This window comes from Canis lupus, chromosome 21 (genome assembly GCF_011100685.1).
Source record: "Canis lupus familiaris isolate Mischka breed German Shepherd chromosome 21, alternate assembly UU_Cfam_GSD_1.0, whole genome shotgun sequence".
Classification (NCBI taxonomy): domain Eukaryota; kingdom Metazoa; phylum Chordata; class Mammalia; order Carnivora; family Canidae; genus Canis; species Canis lupus.
In genome coordinates this window covers 41,976,425-41,999,297 of record NC_049242.1, presented here as the reverse complement: position 1 = coordinate 41,999,297, position 22,873 = coordinate 41,976,425, and the positions used below count along the sequence as shown (strand labels likewise).

General features: G+C 48.2%; 1 protein-coding gene across 1 annotated transcript; it reads left to right on the top strand.

Annotated features, from left to right (window-relative positions):
- Window positions 1-278: 278 nt before the first annotated feature.
- CSRP3 (cysteine and glycine rich protein 3) lies at window positions 279-18,831 on the top strand. Its single transcript, XM_038569241.1, has 6 exons — window positions 279-437; window positions 8,915-9,054; window positions 13,812-13,980; window positions 15,626-15,758; window positions 16,908-17,001; window positions 18,505-18,831. Exons 2-6 carry the CDS (start codon window positions 8,943-8,945, stop codon window positions 18,579-18,581), a joined length of 585 nt encoding a protein of 194 aa, XP_038425169.1. The 5' UTR covers window positions 279-437; window positions 8,915-8,942; the 3' UTR covers window positions 18,582-18,831.
- Window positions 18,832-22,873: the final 4,042 nt, after the last annotated feature.

The following is a 22,873-nucleotide window of genomic DNA, read 5'->3' as shown; positions in this document are numbered from 1 at the left end:
GATATGGCTCATGATTCATTTGCAGGTAACTTGCATTGATTTCCAGGAAGGTCAGGGGAGTAGGAGCCTGGAAAAATGATTTTAGATGTAAAAATCCCTCTTCACTCTTGTTGGTGTTTCAACCACTTGATCAGAAGTTCATGCTCCACCAATCGATCCCCAAGGCCATGGGCAATTGGCAATTAAAACAGAACCCAAGCAATATCGTTCTCTCAGGGCCTCACAGCTGGCGTAGGGGGGAACAAAACTCAGGGCTTTGGTCACAGGCTATTTTCAGCCTCTGATAGCAGTTGTGTTACTCATGTCTCATTCACCCTCTCCCCTCGGCCTCCCTCCCGCCCTGCCCTCCACAGGCCAGTGCTGGGGACGGCCTCCATGTATTTAAAGAGGATGAGAGCCCCCGTACTCAGTTGAGCCGACAGAGACCACACAGGCAGGTACGTGGAGCGAAGCAGACATTGGGGTGGGGGGGCCGGGGTAGGCGTGGGAGGTGGGCTGGCTCGGTGGCCAGTTGGGACTCTGAAGGGTCCCATTGAGGAAGGGTGTGCGTCATGTCCCAGGTGCCAGTGGCCACTCTGGTTCTGTGTGAAGAGGCTCCAGTTGTGTGCGATTCTGGTGTGGACCTAGTTGCTTAAAAAACTCTTAAGGGTGGGATTCGCATTTGTGGGTTTGAGGGAACCTCACAGAGAAACGACTAAGGGATTATGTTGGACCTAAGACTATTCCCATGTTGGAGTGTTTCCCAAAGACGTGACACCAGTCCTAGAGCCACCACATAATGACTGGATGTGTGACTTCGGCAAACTTCCTGCCCTCGGGTCTCCTCTGGGAGGCTCAGGATGGAAGCCGGGATATATATTTTTTTCCAAACTATAAAGTACGGCACAGTTACAAAGAGGTTGTTAGAGATACGCTACAGCTGAAGCCAGCTTTCCCATGCTCAAAGCACAAGGAACTGTGCTCTCCAAAAGGTGTGGGTGAAGGACGGAGATTTCTGTAGTTCGCCACACGGTCTCGCACGTGGGAAATGCTCAGTGCAATTTGCTGGTTTAAAATAGATTTCAAAAAAAATAAATAAATAAAAATAAAATAAAATAGATTTCATATCCCAAGAATGTTCAGCAACAGGCTTGCTTCTAATAATTTAAAATTGATCAAAACCCTCAAAAAGGGACCCAAAAAAGACACAGTGACACTGAAAAATCCATTAAAAGCTCTCCTCAAGGGGAGGAAAATTCTCCGCGGAGGGTGAGGGGTGATTTCCAGAGTTTCCTCTGAGTTTTAGCCCAGCATTTGAATGACAGGCATGAGTGTGATGGAGAATGAGAAGTGGTTTTAAGCACTGGTCTGAGTGGAGATGCCGCCCCAAGATCAGAGCCGCCACCTCTAATTTCTGTTGCCGTCCCTGGGCCGGTGACATCCCCGAGGAGGAGCAGCTGGGTGACAGGCCTGAGGAACTCTGCCTCTCTGCAGCACAATTCAGCGCAACTGAGTGAGCGTGTGTTGACCATCGTCTGTGCTGGGGCTGCGGTGGGATGGGGGGCGAGGCAGCACTAATGCAGGGAAGGGGGAAACAGGGAGATCCCGTGTCCTCAGTTACTTTTGGGACCTAAATCTCAATGCTGCTTACATCCAACTCATTACAAAGTACATAAAATTGCTTTACTACCCAGAGAATGTAAAGGATTCCTTCTACCAGCTTTGGTTCCAGCTTCCGTTCCTTTCTGAACAAGTCAATCATTAGAATGAGCCCAAGTATTGGCAGGGAGTGGGGGGCCGGGGGTGCAGGGGAAGGGGAGACAGACAAGGAGGCAGAGATAGGGAGCAAGAGAAGGCAAGAGCGAGCAGGATCACTCAGCCAGCAAATAGCCAAAATCCTCTTGAAAGAGGTGGAGACAGAATCTTGAAAGAACACACACTCAGAAATCCTGGGGATCTGAAGAAGGAAATACAAGGAAAGGCATCTGTCATTGAGAAGGTTCAAAACCCCACTCTGGACGTCGCTGAACTTCTCTGAGCTTCCATTCTCTGAACAATGAAATGAGGCTAAGGCCCCCGTCCCAAAGGGATCTGTTAGCATCAGATGAGATAAAATATAGGAAGTACTCTGTGAAGCCACCTAAAAGTGTACCAGTGTGGGGGGCCTTCCAGAAAAGACCCCCGGGGCCCGGCCCTGCGGCCGGCGGGAGGGTTTCCTGCTAAGTACCAGTGTGATGAAGGAAGCCCAGAGGTCAGAGTGGATAACAAGGTGCCCAGGAGTTAGAAGGTGATTAAGTTGCTTCACAGGAGGAAAGACCGAGACAGGGAATCCAACACCGAGGAAACACAACTCCCGCGGCTGGCCGACTTCCAGTGATAGGCCTGCTGCTCAGACGTCTGGGAACACGGGAGCCAGGGTTGGGCCTCAGGCCTGAAGAGAAATGTGATGGCTTCAGGGGTGAAAAGCTGTAGTTATTCGTCACAGCGAAGGCAAAGCAGGAGGGGAGCAGGGACGGTCACGAGGGCCACCGGCTGTGAAGCCTTTTCTGAGCCTCAGCGTGCACCTCGTCGTGGGAAAGGATTGAGCGTGGTTTGTGGGTTGTTTACTGCCCTTGCAGGCGCGGAGCAGTAGTCACTTATTTGACTGCCACAAAAAGTCCTGTGAGGTCACTCTTCAGAGGAAGAAGCAAAAGTCCAAGGAAGCAAAGGAATTACCCAGGGTCACATGGTAGAGCCAGGTGATAAATCGGGGTGCAACATGGTCTTCAGAAACACGTTGCAAGGGCCAAAAGAGAACCAAGTAAAACTCGGCCACACTGTAGAGATAATTTCAGAAATGGTGTGATTTAATCCGTGTATCACAGCTATAGTGCAATGGGCAGGTGTCTCTACCCTGAGTCTTAAAGGGGGATGGGGTCAATACTCGGGCTTAGTACTGTGCTGGGAATAAGCAGCCTAGGCTTCCCGGACTTTGGGAAAGGGCCTCCAGATAGATAGGGGACTTCACACATCTGTTCAGAAGTTTAGGGCAAAGCCACTGACTGACCTTGAGTATCCTACATGGAGGAGCTGAAGGACATGGTCCCCCTGGGCCATGAGGACTCTGCTCAGGTTTGCTGCTTCCCTCCTCCGTCCCCATCGCCAGCGAGGTCAGCGGGTGTTAGGCACCAGGGCTGCCAAAGCGAGGAAGCAGCTGTCCTGGGGCACAGGCTTAGGACTTTGCCTGACATGTCACCTCTGGCCCCCACCCCCGGGGGAGCTCTCTCCCTGGCCTGGCTCCCTGCTGCCTCTGCTCCTCCGTGCAGCACACGCCAAAGACTGAGAAACAGAGTTGGTTCACCGTCTGAGCCAGGAGGGCCACAGAGAAGAAGCAAGGAAAGCTTTGCTTGTTTTAAGAAAATGGATTTAAAAGCTGAAGGTAAAATAATAATAGTAATAAGGAAAGCAACAAGATTATTAGACACCCTGCCATGTATTATGCATTTGTGTATACAGTGCCTTAGCTATTATGATTATCTTATCTAACCTGGAAACAACCTTTGAAGGCAGGCCTTCTCATCTGTCCTCCTGTGCATGAGGACAGGACGCGGGGCTCAGACATTTTGAGCATTTTGCCCAAGGTCCAAAAGAGCCTGGCCTGGTTCTTTCCATAGCCCGCACTGTTCCAGGATCCCACACTATCTCTTCTACCTGGATTAAGAGAGTAGAGAAAAGGCAGTGCTTGAGAGGGGATTGCCCCCGGAAAGCATTTCTGCAAGGTGAGGCTCCAGTCACTGTTCAGACACCGACATCTGTCTCCGGGCTCAAAGGATCCTTGAAGGGCCTTCACAACGTTGCAGTCACATGGACAACCATCCCCAGCTGAGCTCAAGTCAAGAGTGAAAGGGAACTCTCCAGCCTCAAAGGAGCTCTTTGCGTGTCTAAATGGCAATGATTCTTACAGAGGCTCTTATTTTACTGAATTAAATTCAGGCTCCCTGATACTCCCGCCCATGAGTACTCTCTGTCCCATGGAGAGACAACGGGGTCAGTCAGATCCCAGTTCTCATCAACTAGGAAGTTTGGCTAATGGAGGTGCTGACTCTCCTCCCCTCCCTGGCATGTTATAAATGGGGACGTGGAATACAGACCCAGCTTCACTTGGGTCTGAATTGCGGCTCTGCCACTTACTAGCTGTGTGATCTCAGGCAAGTCGCTCAAGTCCTCTGAGTCTCAGTTTTCTCATCTGCAAAATGGAGATGACAAGCTTTGCTCTGTGGGGCTGTTGTATTACAGATGGTACGTACAAAGCAACTAACACATAGTAAACCATAAATAGATAAATAGTACCTAATCTTAATATAAGAACACAGCTTTGGAGTCAAAGACCTAAAATCCAATCTAGCCACGTGAGCGTGGGCAACATAATTTCCCCAAGACTCCATTTCCCCAAAAGTTAACAAAAGGCAATGTTTGTGATAGTGCCTACCCTCAAGGTCTGTGAAGATGGAATGAGATAAAGCTCAGTGCCTGGCCCGAGGGACTCCACATGCTTCAGCTCCGATAATAACATTATTAGATTGGTAATGACTATACCTTGCATTCCAGATATATGCTGTTATGATACAAAATCTTGGCCTTGGCCAGTGTAGACAATTCAACTCGCTGTGTAGAAGCAGGCATCTAATAGGATGACCACACGAACCAACACTGAGTTGAAAATGGCATTGTCACTAATAGTCTCTGCACAACGTCTTGACGACCTAAGGTCAAGGCCACATTCTTTAATGAGCCCTACAAAGAAGAAACTGAGTCACTAAGTGCCCATTTTATCTCCCCCCACCCACTTTTGCCCTAAGGTGTCACCTCTCAGCTCCACAGTTGATAAGCAACAAAAAAAAACAGTGAGTGCTGGCATAGGAAGATGGTGGCAAGATGCACAGCACGGTTATTCTTTTAAAAGTTCAGATCGATATGTGACAGTTCATGGTTATTGCAGATCTGATTAGCTCTCACATTTTATAATACTCAACCGTTTACAAAGTGATTTGATGTACTTGAAGTGTTACAAGCCTCCCAGCTGTAGTGGAACAGATGAGACTCTTAAGCCCATTTTAGAGACTGTTTCCTGAAGTTCAGAGAGCTTTGCCGGTTTTCCCAGATCACACAGCTCTGAGGAGGCGAGACGGAACTAGAACTCGGGCCTCCTGCATCTGATCCAGAGCTTTCCCCAGTGCTCACTATGGCACATCCCCAATATAATCGTTTCTACAGCATTACTCGTGAAGAAAATTGATACAGACCATCTCTCTTTGGGATCTGGGTATCCAGAAGTGTGGGGTCCACTCTCCTCCCAGCTGATGTTGCGGAGCTTGCAATCTAGCTCATCTTCAGGAACCCCAAACTGTCCTCCGTTTCAGTCCTGAGCCTCAACTTCATCAGTGACAACACGGCCATCTCCGGGACCGGCCCCAGGGAGTAATGCCAGGTGATGTGATGGAGATTGTGACCAGGTGGCAGATGGGGCTGAGTGACGGGCAAGCCTATATTTGGCATCCTACCTTCAATGACCTTTGCCTGTGCCAGGCAACGCCGATAAACAAATGGCCCATCTGCTGGTATCTCGCCAGCATAAACTCCCATTCTGGGCCAGGAATTCCAAAGCAATGCGGGAGGCTGAAGAGGTTATGTACGCGAGCCAGGACTTAAATGCGCTTTCAAATCACAGTGACTTAATTGGCAGATTGGTGCTACTTGAATAACCTGAAGGAAAGTGGGTAACGAACGATGACTTGCCTTTGACTAGCTCCTCAATACTGCTTTACATTCCGTCATATTTCACCCGAAGGGCAAGGTCACAAGGACAAGATAAGAACCTGTGTCTTCCAATTCAGGATGCTTTAGATCACCCTCTGCCTTTTGGGCTTTGAGCATTGGAAGAAGAAATCAGAGATGCCTTCTGTGTTTAGCCTCCGCAGCTACATCTCCAACTTTAAAAATGGGACTCAGCACCTGTTTGATAAAATGCTTATGGATTTCTATTCTGGGTTTCCAGGCCTAATATATGTATGTCGGATATTTTATGATCACTTAAAAAATAACCTGTGCTAGGATCCATTACCTTGTGAAGAAGGTGTTATCTGTAATCTTATCCTCACTTTGAAAAGTATCATGTGTAGGCAATTGCTGAATGCACACACACACACACACACACACACACACAATCCTCCCCAGGGCCGTCTCTATCTACCATTAACTTGCAGGACATGCCAATGAGGTCTCCGCCAAAGACTTGAGATAAGAAATTTGACCTAGGCTTGTTTTCATTGAAAATTTCCATCTCATTAATTTCACAAGTGTCACTGTCTTATTCCCAGGTATATATTACATTTCTCATCTATTTTATATTATATTAAAATCCAGGATCCAAACGAACATGAACAAAATAATGTGATTCTACCCTTTTCCAGAGAATGTATCATCTTTAATCAAAGAAGGGTGAATCTTAGAAAAAGAAAATTAGCTAAGAAAATACTCCCAAATGTTTACTTCTTTTGCCTTAATTGTTCATAAATGAGGGGGTTGGTCAATCTTGAAAATCTGTTCCAACTGTAGAGACCTAAAAATTTTAATGGAATCAAAAATAAACAATTTGGGCTCTGTTAGGAGATAGTAAGATATTCCTTTCTGTATGATCTTTTCTCTGCCTGGAATGTCCTTCCCCTGTTTATCTCTCTGGTATACTCCTATTCACCATGCAAAAACCCTATTTGGATGTGACATCTGTAACCCTGCAACAGCTCACTGCTTTCACCTCCAGTCTAAATGTGGGTAGCCATACTCTCCTTTGAGTTTCCATGATACTCATAAAGCTGGTCTTTGCTACAGAGTATTCTGGTTCCTGCCTCTTCCTCATTAGAATGTGGACTTCTCATTCTAGGTCACATAAATCACTTATTGTTATAAGTTTTCCTCCCCTTGATCTGTCACCAAGTCCTTAGTACAGTGACTGACACATGATAGGTAGGTAGTAAATGTATGGTAAATGAATGATGTAGCCTTGTTCCCAAGGCTTTCATTTCAAAATCCACTATATTTCCCTCTATACTAAACAACCTGAACCATAGAAATAGAAGGACTAAATGTTTCCTTTATAAAAAAAGTTAAAATTGTATTTTCTAAAATTTTATTGAATAAAAAGAAGAGCCTGCTTCTTTGAGAGGAAGGATAAGATGTTCCTGGCTAATCTCACACTGTTTTTGTAAAGGGGAAAGCTCTTCACAGGAACATTTAGGTAGGGATGTTCCCTTTGGTCTTGGTATCAGGTTCAGTGGTCTGTTTGCTATTTACCTTCTGTTTCTTAGCAAAACCTGTCTTTGTTATGAGGCTGGAAGCACAATCCAGACCAGTTGACCCAGAAGGGCTTAATGTTAATCGCCAACTATTATAAGAAGGTGACTGGCTTCCCAGAAGGGAAAGAGAAGGTCAGAAGCAGCCACTTGGAATGGCCTGACAGTGGTTGGTGTCAATGACAAGATGACATACCAGGCTTCTTAGAAACCAAAGGATCTCAGAGAAAATTTGGCCCCCTGGGGCGGGCAGGATTTCAGGAATTTCACGGAGTATCGATGGCTGATTTTAGTTCTGCTCTGGGAAAACGGACAACTGGATTCATACTCACGCACAGACGCAGAAAGAAAGGGAAAGTTGTTTTTTGATGGCCCTGCTTGTCTGGTATCTCTTTCACAAATGTTCTGGTGAGGAGACAACGATGGCAATGGCGTGGCGCTGTGACTATCAGCCGCTGTTTGCAGTGGAATGTCCTGGAAGGGTGTGGGAGGGCACGCAGCCTCATCACCTGGCTCCTGTGATCACACCTGGCACTGTGCACTCCGCCAAGTACCTTCCTGCACGTCGTGTCAGTTAGTCCTCTATACAACACTGTGGGGCGGCAAGGGAAAGAATGACTCTCTTCATAGTACAGGCGGGAAGAGAGACGTAGGAGAAGCCCTGCAGCTCATCTCACTGCGCACGGCAAGGGGCGGTAGCCCTGAAGGCAGAAGGCAGGTTTCCAGACTACTCAGCTACTGTAGGTCCATGATAGCTTATTGCTTGGGTCTAAGGAATTGGAGGAATAAATCTGAATAGGAGATTTTATATATCATAGATTTTTATCAGCAAGATTGACTAAGGTTTCGCGACCCAAAGGGTGGTCCCCAACTAGTAGCTTCAGCATTGCCCGGAAACTGTTAGAAATGCAGAATTTCCTGTCTCTTCCACATCTACCAAACCAGCATCTGCATAGCAGCAAGAACTGATGTGATTTGAGAAGCACTGAGCTAGATAAAAAGATATGCCGTTTTCACAGATTATTTCCACTTCTGATGGAATGTTTAAAACCTTAGATACAAAAAATTATATTTAATATTTGCATATAATTTTATATATGGAAAATTAGCTCATCTCTTCCTTCCGAGAACTTTGTGAGGTACACAGGGACAGGTGTTACTGAAATTTAACAGAAGAGGAAACTGAGTCCTACATTGTGAAGTGACTTGCTCAGAGCCATCTGAGTGTGCGAGCCTATTCAATGATGGTGCTTGCAGTAACTATTTGCTGAATGAATGGATGAATGAATGAATGAATGAATGAACTATCAAATGCACTGGCGCTGGATCCTGGTGTTTTTTTTTTTTTAATTTATTCATGAGAGACACAGAAAGAAAGAGAGAGACAGAGACACAGGCAGAGGGAGGAGACACAGGCTTCATGCAGAGAGCCCCATGCAGGACTCGAACCGGGGTCTCCAGGATCACTCCCTGGGCTGAAAGTGGTGCTAAACCGCTGAACCACCCGGGCTGCCCCTGGATTCCGGTCTTAAGACCACAGTATTACTAGGCATTGGTTCACTCCTGAAGTTGCCTACATTTAGGGTATTTGTTTTATATCCTGTTAGACTTGACCTTGGTCAGAAGGTCTTCAAGATGCCAAACTGGGGCGGAGGAGCGAAATGTGGCGCCTGTGAAAAGACAGTCTACCACGCAGAAGAAATCCAGTGCAATGGAAGGAGTTTCCACAAGACCTGCTTCCACTGCAGTGAGTTGGGTGAACACCATGAGGGCCCCGCAGCATCCAGGGGGCATTTTCAAGTTCACATTTAGCTGCAGATACTGTATATTGGTGGTCCTCGGGGTCTGGTCCTGGGACCAGCAGCACCAGCATCACCTGGGAACTTAGAAATAGCACTTTGGGGGTGCCTGGGTGGCTCAGTCAGTTAAGCATCTGACTCTTGATCTCAGCTCAGGTCTTGATTTCAGGATCATGAGTTCAAGCCCCACATTGGGCTTGGGGCTTGGGGCCTACTTTAAAAAAAAACTAGAAATAACACTTCGGGGTCCCACATGAAAGGATGGTATTCTCCTGAGTAACCCTCTAGCCAACCACATGCTCAGCTCAAAGGCCATTTCCCCGCCACTCAAAGTCACAACAAGCTGACCTGCGGCTGCCATCGTGGTGAAAACCTTGACCCAGTGGCAACATTTACAAAGCGTGACTTGGCAGAGAAAGGAAGCCATCGCTTATCTGGAGCCAGGATGGATTTGGCTCTATGGTGTTCCCACTGGCCAATGTTACCGAAGCCAGCTGAGACTGGTCTTTTCAAAAGAACCTGTGTCAGGCGAGGGGCAATGGATGCCAATTCTGTAACAGCTGAAAAGGGAAGAGTTTGGGGCCTGGGCACCAGTAGCCTGATGAAGGGAATCTTTACCACCACTTGCTGGACATAGATGCACAAACATTGAAACTGGGGGGGAATACAAACCTTGGGGTCCACCTGGAAGCCTAGCTTTGTCTGACCCATGACTTTGGACAAATCATTTCTCATTTCTAAGCACCTGCAGCAGGGCCAGCAGTAGAACTTGTACCTTCAGACCCTCAGTCCAGTCCTTTCAACATGACTTCATTCTAGAGTTTCCCATGGCCAGTCCAGTTCTAGGAGAGCAGTCTCTTTTTTTGGCCACTTACCTTCCCTGTTTTGCTCCAGTAAATGTGGCTTAAGGGCTAGCTTTGCTGGACATTTGGCAGCCCTGCTCCCCATACCACCCTCATGATTTTGCCCAGTGGCTACAAGGCATTGCATCGCCCCAGTTTCAAACAGAACTTCAAGGATTGGACTCCATCTGTTAAAGCATGGAGGCACTTTGTCCTTAAGCCACCAGAAATAGTAACGGTTTACCTGCTGCAGGAGTTTCCATGATCTCTTACCTTCCATGGCAAACAGAATTCTCACCGAACAGCAGGAGGAAGCATGGCTCTGAGTGACTGGGTTGGCAATTTACTAAAGCCTTGGGTTCTAATTACGGGTAATTTTTTTTTAAGGGGAGGCAGAGGGAGAGACTGAATCCTAAGCTGGGCATGGAGCTTGATGTGGGGCTCAATCCTACAACCCTGAGATCATGCCCTGAGCCGAAATCAGGGGTTGGATACTTAATCAACTAAGCTAGCCTGATGCCCCAATGGGTAATTATTTTAAGTCCTCATACACATCCAATCAGGTTCATCATTATTATTACAATTATCTAGAAGCATTGCTCAAGGGTCCCTTCTGTAACCTTCTGGCTTTTGTCTCAAAACAGCTAATGCTCTTTAAAAAGACTAGGCATGAGGAATAACGGAAAAACCACTGGAATTAAAGTACAAATGACTAGGTTTGAGTCTAGACCCTGCCATGTAATAATGGTGTGACCTTGGGCAAGTGATTTCACCATCATGAGCCTCCATTATCCCATCTGTAAACTGGAAATGACAGTAGCCACCACACAGCTGGTCACAAGATGAAAACTGGGGTTCTGGATCAGGCCTCTAATTCTCCTCTGATCAACTTTATTATTATTTTTTAATAATAAATTTATTTTTTATTGGTGTTCAATTTGCCAACATACAGAATAACACCCAGTGCTCATCCCATCAAGTGCCCCCCTCTGATCAACTTTAATATCTGAGAACAGGATGTGGCAGGGAAGCTCTCCATGGTCAGGGGTGTCTCGTTTTCCCCAGGTAGCAGGAAGATGCCCTGTTCAACGGAGCCATGGTAGAAAGGATATGAGCATTTGCTGGTACATCTCTTTTAACACTTTCATATTTTCCTTAGAACTTGTGGGTGGGATGAGGATCTGAGCAGTACACATTTCTGTGGCAGGGAACAGAAGGATCATGGAGAGGAGCATGCTTTTCTTTCTTATCACCCCAGGACCTGCCTGTCTACAGGCCAACCAGTAGTTGTCCTAAATGGGCTTTAGGAAGGCACAGCCTACCTTAGTTTGTCCCTGGCCAGTGTTCCCAAACTTGTAGACAAATCTTAATCCTCCTTACCAGTGCTGTCCAAAAGAAATATAATGCAAGCCACATATATAAATTTAACTTTTCTACTTGGCATATTTTTAGAAAGGTTATGTAATGAGCACTGGGTGTTATATAAGACTGATGAATCACTGACCTCTACCTCTGAAACCAATAATACATTATAGGATAATTAACTGAATTTGAATTTAAAATAAATAAATAAATGCCAAAAAGAGAACGGTATAAAGAAATTATCCACATCACATACACGGTGGTGAGGAGCTACGGAGGTGGCCAGCACACTGCTACCACGCTTGTGTATGAAAGCTGGTCAGGAGCCAGGGGGTGGCTATAGAAAGGGCCCAGGCAGGATAGGGCATGCACAGTCCCAGAGCAATGGACTGGAGCAGGGGTCAGGGGACCTGAGGCCAGTCATGGCTCTGCAACTTACTGCTGTAGAATCCTGGACAAGTCACTGACCATCCATCATTCCCATGTGCATGCATGCATTCAACTACTTACTCATTCCTTCATTCAACAAACGTTTACAGAGGACTAACTCTGGGCCAGGCCCCATGCTATGTTCTGAGGATATTAAAATACAAGTGTTGCCCTCAAGGAACCCAGAGTCTAGAATATCAATGAACATTTGAGATGTTTTTCTGGAAGCAAAAGTAACAAGAAAGGTGGAGATAGGTGTATACGTTACATGCTCAAATGTAAGGCATTTTTCTCTCAAAAGTATTCCTCACAAAAAGGGTTTGGCTTGTGTTTAAAGCCTTATGAAGTATCTCATGCTAGAGGACAATCTCTGAATTTTTTTTTTACAGAGAATTTTTTTTAACACATACAATGCTGACATAATTGTTTAATGAATTTCCATACACTCCCTTCCCCATCCGCACAACCACCAACCCCTCATCCACAACCTTGTCTTCCCCCCACTATCATATTCAATTACTTTATGTTTTTAGATAAAATACTATTTCAGGAAGGCATATTACCCTGCAACAACTTCAATGCTAGATTGCTTATAAAGATCACCTGAACTGGTTAAAAACAAAAAAGGAAGCAAATAAACTGAGTGCACGCGCATTACTCGTTTTTGGGGCCACGACCTCACTGTTATAAGCAGTGAGTACCGCCATAAACAACTTTTGAGGATCCCTGCTAAAAAGCAATTTAGCAAATTATTAAGTTATGGAAATCCTTCATATTTTAAAAAATATTTTATTTGTTTATTTTGAGGGAAAGCACATGAGCAAGGATAGGGGCAGAGGGAGAGAGAGTATCTCAAGCGGACTGCATGCCAAGCATGGAGCCCAATCCAGGGCTCAATCCCACCTGAGATCATGACCTGAGCCGAAATCGATAGTCAAGGAGTTTAACCGACTGAACCATGCAGGAGCCCCCCCACTATGTATTTTTTAAAGCTGCCCAAATGTTATGCTAACAGGAGCTTCTGGTAGAGATACAAAATCCAGGTGACAGCCTCCTGCTCAGGTACAAACAGGGCCGACCCTCAAAGAGACAGATAGAAGTGAGGAGCAGGACAGCTGAGTCCGCTGCCTCAAAAAGACACCAGTGATAGGGAGATGCTGACGGTGAAGATGCAGATGAAGGACTTGGATACACGCATTTCCTGAATTTGTGTCAGGTTAGAAAAAGGAAACTCTCCAAATCAATATATTATTGATCTATATTATTAAATTAAATAATATAAGTGTTAAATACACTTTCATTTACATCTGTAAAAGTTTATTGTACTGAATGATGGTCAGTGACTTGTCCACGATTCTACTAAAAAAAAAAAAACCCAAACAACAAAAAACAACCCTTTCCTTTATATCTTCTTTTTGGAAAATGGAGGCTTGTCTTATATACTTGATATAATGGGGGACACTTTCTATTGGGTAGTATACAGTGACTGGGGGGCTTAAGCCAATATAAGCCTAAGGTCAACGAGACAGGTCCACCCCTTCACCACCTCCCGCTTCCAGAACTGGACCAAAGTAGCCTCAGTGGTAACTGTCTTCTTGCGGGTCGTAGTGCTCTTCGGAGGCCACGGTGAGTAGAGAAACTGCTCGGCCCTGATTCTGATATGATTAAGGATAAATAAACTCATCCCCAGCCCCAGCACCTTATCCCCTACACAGCCCCACACGCGCGGACACACACTCTCCTGATGTCACCGGGGCCGCTCAGGGATGCAGGTTGTTCGGATTCGGGGCCAATATTCTTAGCCGGTTCTCATCCTGGCCTCCCGCTCTTTCTAGCCGGGCTCCACAGAGCACATTATGTCCCTTTTCTGCTCCCCGGTTTCCTCACCCATGAAATCAGGGGTGCCGTGGAATCACGGCTCAGGGTGCTCTGGCCAGGAATCGAACCTGTGCTCTTGGCCAACGGCCCCTCCTGGGTCTCCTGGCCCTGAGCATGGGTGGCATCAAGGCTACAGGGAAGGGGGAGGGACCGTGGCCCCAGCCCCCTGACCCCCCGGCCCCCTTCCTTGGCAGTGGCCTGCAGGAAGGCTCTGGACAGCACCACGGTTGCCGCGCACGAGTCGGAGATCTACTGTAAGGTGTGCTACGGGCGCAGGTACGGCCCCAAGGGGATCGGGTACGGCCAAGGCGCCGGCTGCCTCAGCACGGACACAGGCGAGCATCTGGGCCTCCAGTTCCAACAGTGAGTCACTCCCCGCTCCTCCCGCCCCTAGAGCCCCGGCTATCAGGACAGGTCATCCCGTCCCCATAGCAACGTTTTCTGGAAGTGGGAGAACGGACTCCACTGTTCCTTGCCAACAATGCGGCCGCGCAGTCTGACCAAGGTCGAACAATGTGCCATCTCTCGGGAGACTCTCTTCAAATGACCCCCCTTTCTAAAGGGCAATTACTTTCAGGCCACGGCTCTTGGTTTGCATGTCAAGAGAAGACCCAGAAAGTACAGATTTTCCCATTGTTGACCTCTGCTAAACTGCACGGAGTCCCTTTCCTTCCCCTTTGAGCGTTTCTGTGTAAATCACGCAACCGTGGCAGGGAAGCGACGGCCGTTCTCTGTGGGCTGGTCACGCAAGGAGTCCTCCCTCAGGCTGTAAGAGGACGGATGTCCCCATCACCGGGGACAGGGCTGCGGGAGGCCGGGGTCGGGAGTAAGCAATCAATGCCACTCCCGAGCTGCCTGCCACGCCGCGGGCCCCGCCTTGTGGAGGGAAGCGGGCCAGGCCCTGCCACCTCCCGGGCCGACGTGGTCACGCGGACCTCCAGGCCGGCCCTGAGCTCACAGGCCGCAGCTGCTGTGTGGCCAGCTGGGATCCGGGCTCAGCTCTGCGGTGGGGCTGCCACCTGCCACGGTGGCCCAGGGAAGGCCTCCCCCAGGGAGCCGCAGTTAGGCCAGCCGAGGCGTCACCTGGCCCCTTGCAGAGAGAGCGGCCCATGGCCGGCGCTGGGCAAATAGTGCACGGAGGTACGATTAGCCATTTGGATTCTTCTCGTTACTCCATCCCAACCAGACACTGTTTAGCGAAGAAGGATGAAAGCAATCGTGTTCTCAGCCACGCATTACCCAGAGCCACGCATTACCCAGGGCCTTCTGGTGATGCCGCCCAGAGAGGAACAAGAGTCCACAGACCTGGGTTTCGTCCCAGCTCCACCACTTAGGACCTTGGGCAGTTGCCCGACCTTGGGCAGTTACCCCTCAACCCTTGCTCCCCTCCACCCAGCCCTGCCTATCTTAGAGGTGATGATGTGATGCCAGTGATAAGCATGCACGGAAACACCAAAAGGTATGGAGGTAATGGGGTGCTTTCCTGACCTCTATCGTGGACGTAGCTCACAGGGGGACAGGTGACCTTTCCGTGCAGGATGACAACCTGAACTGTGACAAGGAATGCATCAGTTTATTGGACTGTGGCTTTTTTACCATCAAGATCCCATCTTGCACTATATCTTCACAACTCACCCCATGAAGCAGACCAGTGAGCTTCAAGATGGTACAGAAAAATCTAAACACCAGCAGCAATAATAACACGACAACAACACAAGCTAACACACACGGAACACTTGCTGAATGCTTTAGGACAGAAAGGAAAGGTTTAAGCCAATTAGGGATAGGTTTGCCAACCCTTACTACGTGCCAGGTGACGGTCAGACTTCTAAGTGCTTTACTCACGTCCCCTCATCAACCCTGTTGAGGAAGGCACCATGATTAGCCCCATTTTCCAGATGAGGAGTCTGAAGCACAGAGAAGTTAAGTAACTCGCTCCAGGTCACACAGCTAAGTACTCTTTGCCAGCAAGGTCTGTAGGTTTCATTCATTGGTCTGTTCCCACCAGGTCCCCAAAGCCTGCACGCTCAGCCACCACCAGCAACCCTTCCAAGTTCACTGCGAAGTTTGGAGAGTCGGAGAAGTGCCCCCGATGCGGAAAGTCAGTCTATGCCGCCGAGAAGGTGATGGGAGGCGGTAAGGTAAGGACTGCTGTGCGGGCCAGATGGGACTTGCTCATCTGCACAGGAGCAGTCGGGAGGAATGAGAGAGGAAATGAGGAAGTGTGGGCAGGTGGGAGCCAGGCCCTTGATTCTCCTTTGCTCCCAGGAGCCACATTAGAGCCACCCAACCTCGTCCACTTTCCTGGGCTGTGACTGTCACTCTGCAGAGCCCTTGGAAACTAGAACTGGTACAATTCGATGCAACAAGTCTTAGTCCGCTAGGGGGAAGGTACCCAGCTGGGAGCTCTGGAGATACAAAGGTCCATAATCCTTCCAGAAAGGTATCAGCCCTGTGAGCCCATCACCACTGCATAGCTCGATCTGTAGCTGGCATCACCACTGATGGACAGAGCAGACACCTCACAGCAGGGAGAAGCATCCTTGCTCACAAGGCTTGGCAATCGGGGGGAGTCATCCAGTGCCGGAGACAGCACGGCACACTTGCTCTACAAGCTCTGGTTCCAGGGTACTCACCAAAGGGTTTGGGCCCAACGAAGGAAAAGAAAAACCTGATTATGCCCCAGTGGAGTGGGGGCGGGTGGAAATAAGGGTCATGGAGAGTGTCGGACTTCCAATATGACGGCGGCCGCCACCCGAGACCAGCTACTTGAAGGTGGATGAGAACCCCTAGGCCTGCCTGGTGGACCTGCAGGTGCGCAGAAGAGGCCATCTTCTGATGACCCAAGCCTCACAACTCTCCTCTGTGAGAAGGACACACAGTTCAAGCAAAGCTGAATTACCTGGCTAATCGCCCTCTTTCTTTACTTCTTCTCTTAACTTTATATCCAATGTAAATGAATGTATTCACTGCCCCGCATCTGAGTTCCTTTCTATTTATTCCTTGATCTTCTAGAAGGGGGAAGCCCTTTTCTATCTAGTCCATTCTGAAGGAATACATTTGGTGATTACTTTGATAAATTCATTTTTAGGGGTTCTGAGAATTGGGGGCCGAATCCGTAGCATCTCATTTTCTCCAAACCCCTGGAAAACTTACTCTGGGGTCAATTAGATATGTGCATGGGTAAGACACTGGCACTCCTGTATACGCGGCTGGTGAGATTTAACATGGAAACAGACTATGCTGCCGGCGGCCCTAAGGTAACTCTCCTGCTCTCCTGCGCCCCCCAGCCTTGGCACAAGACCTGTTTCCGCTGCGCCATCTGCGGGAAGAGTCTAGAGTCCACGAACGTCACTGACAAAGATGGGGAACTTTACTGCAAAGGTGAGTGGTTCTGGGGACCCTCTTGAGAGGTCTTCCCCAGGAGGAGCCTTGGAGGGTAAGCTGTGTCCAGCCAAGAGGCTTGTGTTTGCCAGGAGGCATGACTGCCCGGCCTGAGCACAGTTCGGGCTCTCAGGATGGAAAGAAAAACTGCCAAAGGGAAAGAATTCTCCCCAACCCAGCTCTGGCCCTCTCTGTTGGAGCATGTGGGGTGGGGGGACTGGATGCTTGCAGATGCTCAGTGGCTCAGGGCAGCTGGGCACCCTGGGCGGAGAGAGGGTGAGGAGGAAGCAGTGTCCTGCACCAGTCCTGGAAGAGGTCACAAGCCTTGATAAACAGCATCACGTCGCCTTCTGGAAGCCCAAATACCCTCTGTCTGCCTGAGTGGTAGGGGTGACTGGGGGAGGACGACCTCTCTTTGGTTTACCAAGACATATCTATATCCTTGCTCCCATCCCTCCTCTCTCCCTCCTTCCATCCCGACATTTCTGTCTCTCATGCTACATATCACTTAGTGATCGCAGGGACACAACTGAGTAACAGGTTTTCCTTCTGGTCCTCACAGCTCTACCCCCAGATGCCTCCACAACCCCCTGTCTTGTGGAGAAGCAGTAGAGCTTAGCTCCTTTCTGATGTTACAAAAAGGAAGGGATGCATTAGGGCCAAGATCACTGTCCTCAACCTGAGAGCATCTCCTGGGCCTATAGTTTCTCATTGGGGTCCTCCCACCTTTCCACGCAATGATGGTGTCTCCAGGCCTCCACGTGTGTGTGTTGGTATGGAGTGAGAAGAGGGATGGGAAGGGGGAAACGCCAAAGCTGTGCCCACGGTGAGACAGAATGTGAATAAGCACATGACCCAACAGGAGGTGCATCCTCCCGACAGTGGAGGAGACAGGGTCCTCAGCATTCACAGGGCCAACACCCCTAAACTGTCGCTGCAGCCAGCAGAGAGATCAACATGAAGACAAGTAACTAATGCCAAGGGGGGAAAGCTCCGCAGTACACAGTGCCCTAGCACACGAAGGGGCAAGTGACCAACTTGGGGTATTAGGGAAGTCTTCTTAGAAGACAAGCCTTGTCTGGGTCTGGAAGGGTGACTGCGGGCTTTGGTGGGGGACATTCCGGGAACGGGGAGCAGTGCGTGCCACGGCACCAAAGCCAGGCCATCGTGGTTCATTCCAGGGACTGAGAGTAGCTCCACATGCCCGGAGTGTCGGGGAAGGAGGCAGAGAGGCAGCAGGGGACGAGGCTGGGCAGGCACGCAGGGGCCAGATGATGCTGACTCAAACAAGAAAATGCCTGTGAACACTTACTGCTAAGTGGCCAGAAGTATGAACAATTCTTATCAGCAGATCCCAAGTCAATGAAGTTCAATATACTTAAAAGTTAACTTAGGAGTACATTTATCGCAAGGATGCCTCCCACGGGTGTCCAGAGGCAAGGAAGTGCAATCACCGTCTAACCAACCCATTCTCTCTCCCCCTTCCCCCCCTCTCGTTCACAGTTTGCTACGCCAAAAATTTTGGCCCTACAGGTATTGGGTTTGGAGGCCTAACACAACAAGTGGAGAAGAAAGAGTGAAGACCGTGCCACACTTCCACCAGCCTCAAGCATTGGCCACGTCATCCTGCCAGACGGAAACCCTTGCCCGAACATCCTCTCGTGGGGCGGTCGGGCACTATTTCTCTTCAGAAGTGCTCATAGTCTTTACCCAAAGTTAGAAAAACGCTTTTGGAAGAAAAGTATTAAAAGTTCAGCCTGTAACAAATGCGTCAGGATTTTTGATCCCTGGGGCGGAAGAGGCATTTAATAAATAAATGTTTTAGCGGCACCTGGTGCATCTCCAGATCTTTTCTTTAGAGGGAATTTTTTAAAAACTAGAGAGATGTTTCGAGAAACTCACTGCAGAGGAGGTGGTGGATCTTGGTGTGGCCTGGGGGAGGCAGGGGAAAGCAGGCTCCCAGGACCTGTCCGCTGAGCTTCCTTCTCGTTACTAACGGGGAAGGAAACGGGGTTCTGGAGGAAGCAGACAACAGGAGAGCAAATTCTGGAAGGAAAATCAAAACTAATGAAACTGCTGAAGACTCAGTCCTTTTGTCCTACGAGGGGCTTTGCAATCTTCACACATTTCATGAAAACCCAGAAACGGCAACAAAATGCAGAGTTTGCTTCTGTGCTGGGAACAACGGGAGGATGATTTTCTTTTATTCTGGGAAAATTCCCTAGGGTTTAGCAATTTTCTTAAAACCTCTCCTACGTCAAATTGCCAGCCTCACCGATGAAATGCAGCCAATTAAGGGTGTCTCGCTGCCTCCTCAGCAAGTTCTCAGCAGCCCAGGCGTGCGGATTTTCTTGGGGCTCCACTTTTAACAACCGCCGCATCTCTCCCGCCCCCACGCAATCCTGAATTATTGGAGGCGATGAAAGCAAGCGACTCTCGAGACCAAACCCCGGGCTCTTCTATGCTCCGCGTCTCAAAAAGGGTTTCTTTAAAACGAGCGCTTATTCGGGGTTGCTTACACGTGCTGTCAGGGACAAGGCCCCACACTGCCTTTATTATGTTTATCTACTAGTTTTTTGATGCTCAAAATGCAATTACATTTTATCATTTTTTCAACTTGATGGGCATTAGTAGAATGGCTCAGAGGAAAACAAAGAGCTTCAGAGGTTGTGGCCTGTTCCACTTTCCAAGAGACAACGGAGAAGTGTGCTTTATTTGTCCGGGGACCACTGCCGGAGTAATTGAGCCACAGAGCTCCACCAAAATGACCTGAGGGTCGAAATACTGTACATCTTGCATTCCCTGGGGAAGGTGGCATAGGGCAGTTATTTTCAATTTGTAGGCTTTTGGCCACAGCTGTATGGGATTCCATCAATGTCAATCAAACAATTAATAACACCAGTGATAACTGAATTAAGTCAATCGAGTCCCCTTTAACCTGCACGGATTTTAAAAGCAACATAGTACCTTGGCCTTCACTAGGAAGTCCCCTACCCTAGAGACTTCCAGGCTTGCAGAGGGGTAGGATACACACGTGACGGGACGCCTGGGTGGCTCAGTGGTTGAGCGTCTGCCTTTGGCTCAGGTTGTGATCCTGGAGTCCCAGGACTGAGTTCTGCATTGGGCTCCCCGCAGAGAACTTGTTTTTCCCTCTACCTGTGTCTCTGCCTCTCTCTCTCTCTCTCTCTCTCGAATAAATAAAATCTTAAAAAAAAGATACACACATGAAAAATTATCACTGGACAGTACAACCTTCTCCTGCTCTACCACATTTCCCAGTTACCAGCCCCACCATCCATCCACCCAGGAGACTCAGCTAAAAACCTGAGTCATCCTTAGCTTTACCCTGTCCCTCACCCTCCCTTGCCTCACTCCCCGAGCCTCCTTGATTCTGACTCCAACATGTCTCTAGAATACACCCCTTCCATTCCTCCCCCTTGGCATATGTATTAGTCAGCTAGGGCTTCCACAACGAAGGATCACGGACTGGGTGGCTCAAACAACAGAAATTACTTTGGCACACTTCCAGTGGCTAGAAGTCTGAGATTAAGGTGTCGGCAGAGTTGGTTCTTCTGAGGACTTCTCTCCTCAACTCGTAGATGGCCACCTTCTTCTCCCTGTGGCAACCCATGGCCTTCTCTCTGTGTGTCTGTGTCCTAATTTCCTCTTCCTATAAGGACACTAGTCTCATTGCATCAGGGACTTATTTTAACTTAATAACCTCTGTTAAGATCCTATCTTCAAATACATCACATTCTGAGGTTCTGGGGGTTAGGACTTCAACACAGAGATGTGGGGCCAAGGGGAGGGACAGAATTTGGTCCATAATAGTATGTCATATAAGGACTTTCACAAGTTGATCTTGGACTTAGCCTTCAACTTAGCTTTAGACCATCCCTTCAGGAGAGCTGCAGCTACACACACAGACTTGAAGCTTTCCAAACAGGCCAAGTATCCTCACCCATCATGCTTTTGCTGAAATTGCTTTTTGCCTAAAGCATCTAGAAGATGAAGCCCCCCACTCCGTCTTCAGCACCTAACCCAACTTCTCTGCCTGGCGAACTCCTGTAATCAAGTCATGGGTCAAATGCCATCTCCTCTGCAAAATCTTTCCTGAACTTCCAGAGCAGAATTAATCCACCTCCATGTTTCCATTGCCATTATATAAATGACATAGTACTGCTCTCTTTACCTTAAAATTCTGAATTCCCATCTGCTTCCTTGTTAGAATGTAACATATGTGTATTCATAGTGTCTAGGAACAGGTGGGCACTTTGTAAACATTTGTTGAGTGAGTGATGTGGGAGAGAGTGTAGGCTGTATTAAAAGCAAATTCTGCAAGAATGTAAAAGAAGAGATTATTATACATGGAGTGGAGGAGTTTGGAAATAAAAAAAACAAAAAACAAAGAAAGAAGCCTATTGTTGTTTTAGCAGTCTCTGCATTTCCCGACTTCCTGGACAACATTATCTCCATTTTCCAGGCTCACCTGTCACTGACTGGGACACAGGGCTGAGACTGGCCAATGGAGCCCTGGCCCCCAACACCTCCAAGACGGTCTCCATTCTCTTTACCCATCTGTGGATGCAGAAGGGCCACTGGGCACCCAGGCTCTAGGAAATGGAGGAAGCACCAGCCAGGAGGGAGGTAGCTTGGATCCCTGTGGGGGAGACTGTCTACAAACAGCTGAACAGACTGGAACAAGAGGGGGGAAATAAGCCTTATGTTGTGTTAAGCCAGTGAGATTTGGGGGGCGGTGATTACTGCCTTAACTGCTTGGGCTGAAATACTCCCAGCTGCAATACTGGATGTGCTATAGCCAAGATATTCCCCTTCTCACTGTTCAGTGTCCAGCCAGTCTGCTAAGTCACAGGGAGCATCCTCAGGATTTTGCCTAACAGCTGTGGAAGGGATTCAAATGCACGGTCTCTGATGAGACTACACAGATATTCGGGGAAAGGAATGAAGTTCTGGCATCACCGCAGAAGACTCACTTTCCCTGGGGCCCTGACAAACAAAACAAAGCCCAAACACAAGAATTCTTGAATTCTATGCTACTGTACTCTCATGAGTATCCTCTCATCCAGCCTCCTCCCTGGGCCCTCCCACTCTTCTCCAGCTCCCTAATCCAAATTCTGTTCCTGTTCCCCACCCCCCTCACATTTTCTTTGTTTGCATGGGTTGTCATCTTTGGTCTCTTTCTAGAATTGATTGACCCATTTCAGGTGGGCAACTCCCCTTCTCTTTTTCATCTCATTTTTCCACCTCTGTCCTGTGACAACCTCATCCATCTGTGCTCATGACTCCCATCTACATCCTGGTCTCTTTACAGCTGCCTCCCAGACTTTTCCACTGTACAGCCTGCAATATCTCAAACTCGGTAGCCCCCAACCACCAAACTCATCACCTGGTCTCCCCATAGTTTTCTTTACTTCTCAGAGGAGCACTGCCACCCTCTCATTCACTGGGTTCAGAGTCGTCTTTGACTCTCCCTTCTCTTCTGCACATTCGATCAGTAGTCTGGGCCTTCATTACTTCTTGCCTAGGCCATTATTAAATGCTTATCTGTAACATTCTATATCCATCAGGGTCCAGCCAGAAAAACAGAAACCACACTAGGTTTTTTGGGTTTGTTTTTGTTTTTTAACAGAGAGAAAATAATAGAGGGAATTGACTAAGCGGGTGCTAATATTTTTCAAAAAGTAAAGAGGAGCATACTGACTTGGCACAGAGGTGGTAAACGCAGGAAACGCCTGGGGCTGGAAAAACGAAGAGAAGAGATGGGAGCACCCTCATTTAGATGCCTCCAGGGCAAGGAGTCAGGCCTCAGAGCCGAGAGCCCTGCCTGCTTCCTGCTGGGGCTTCTAAGGGA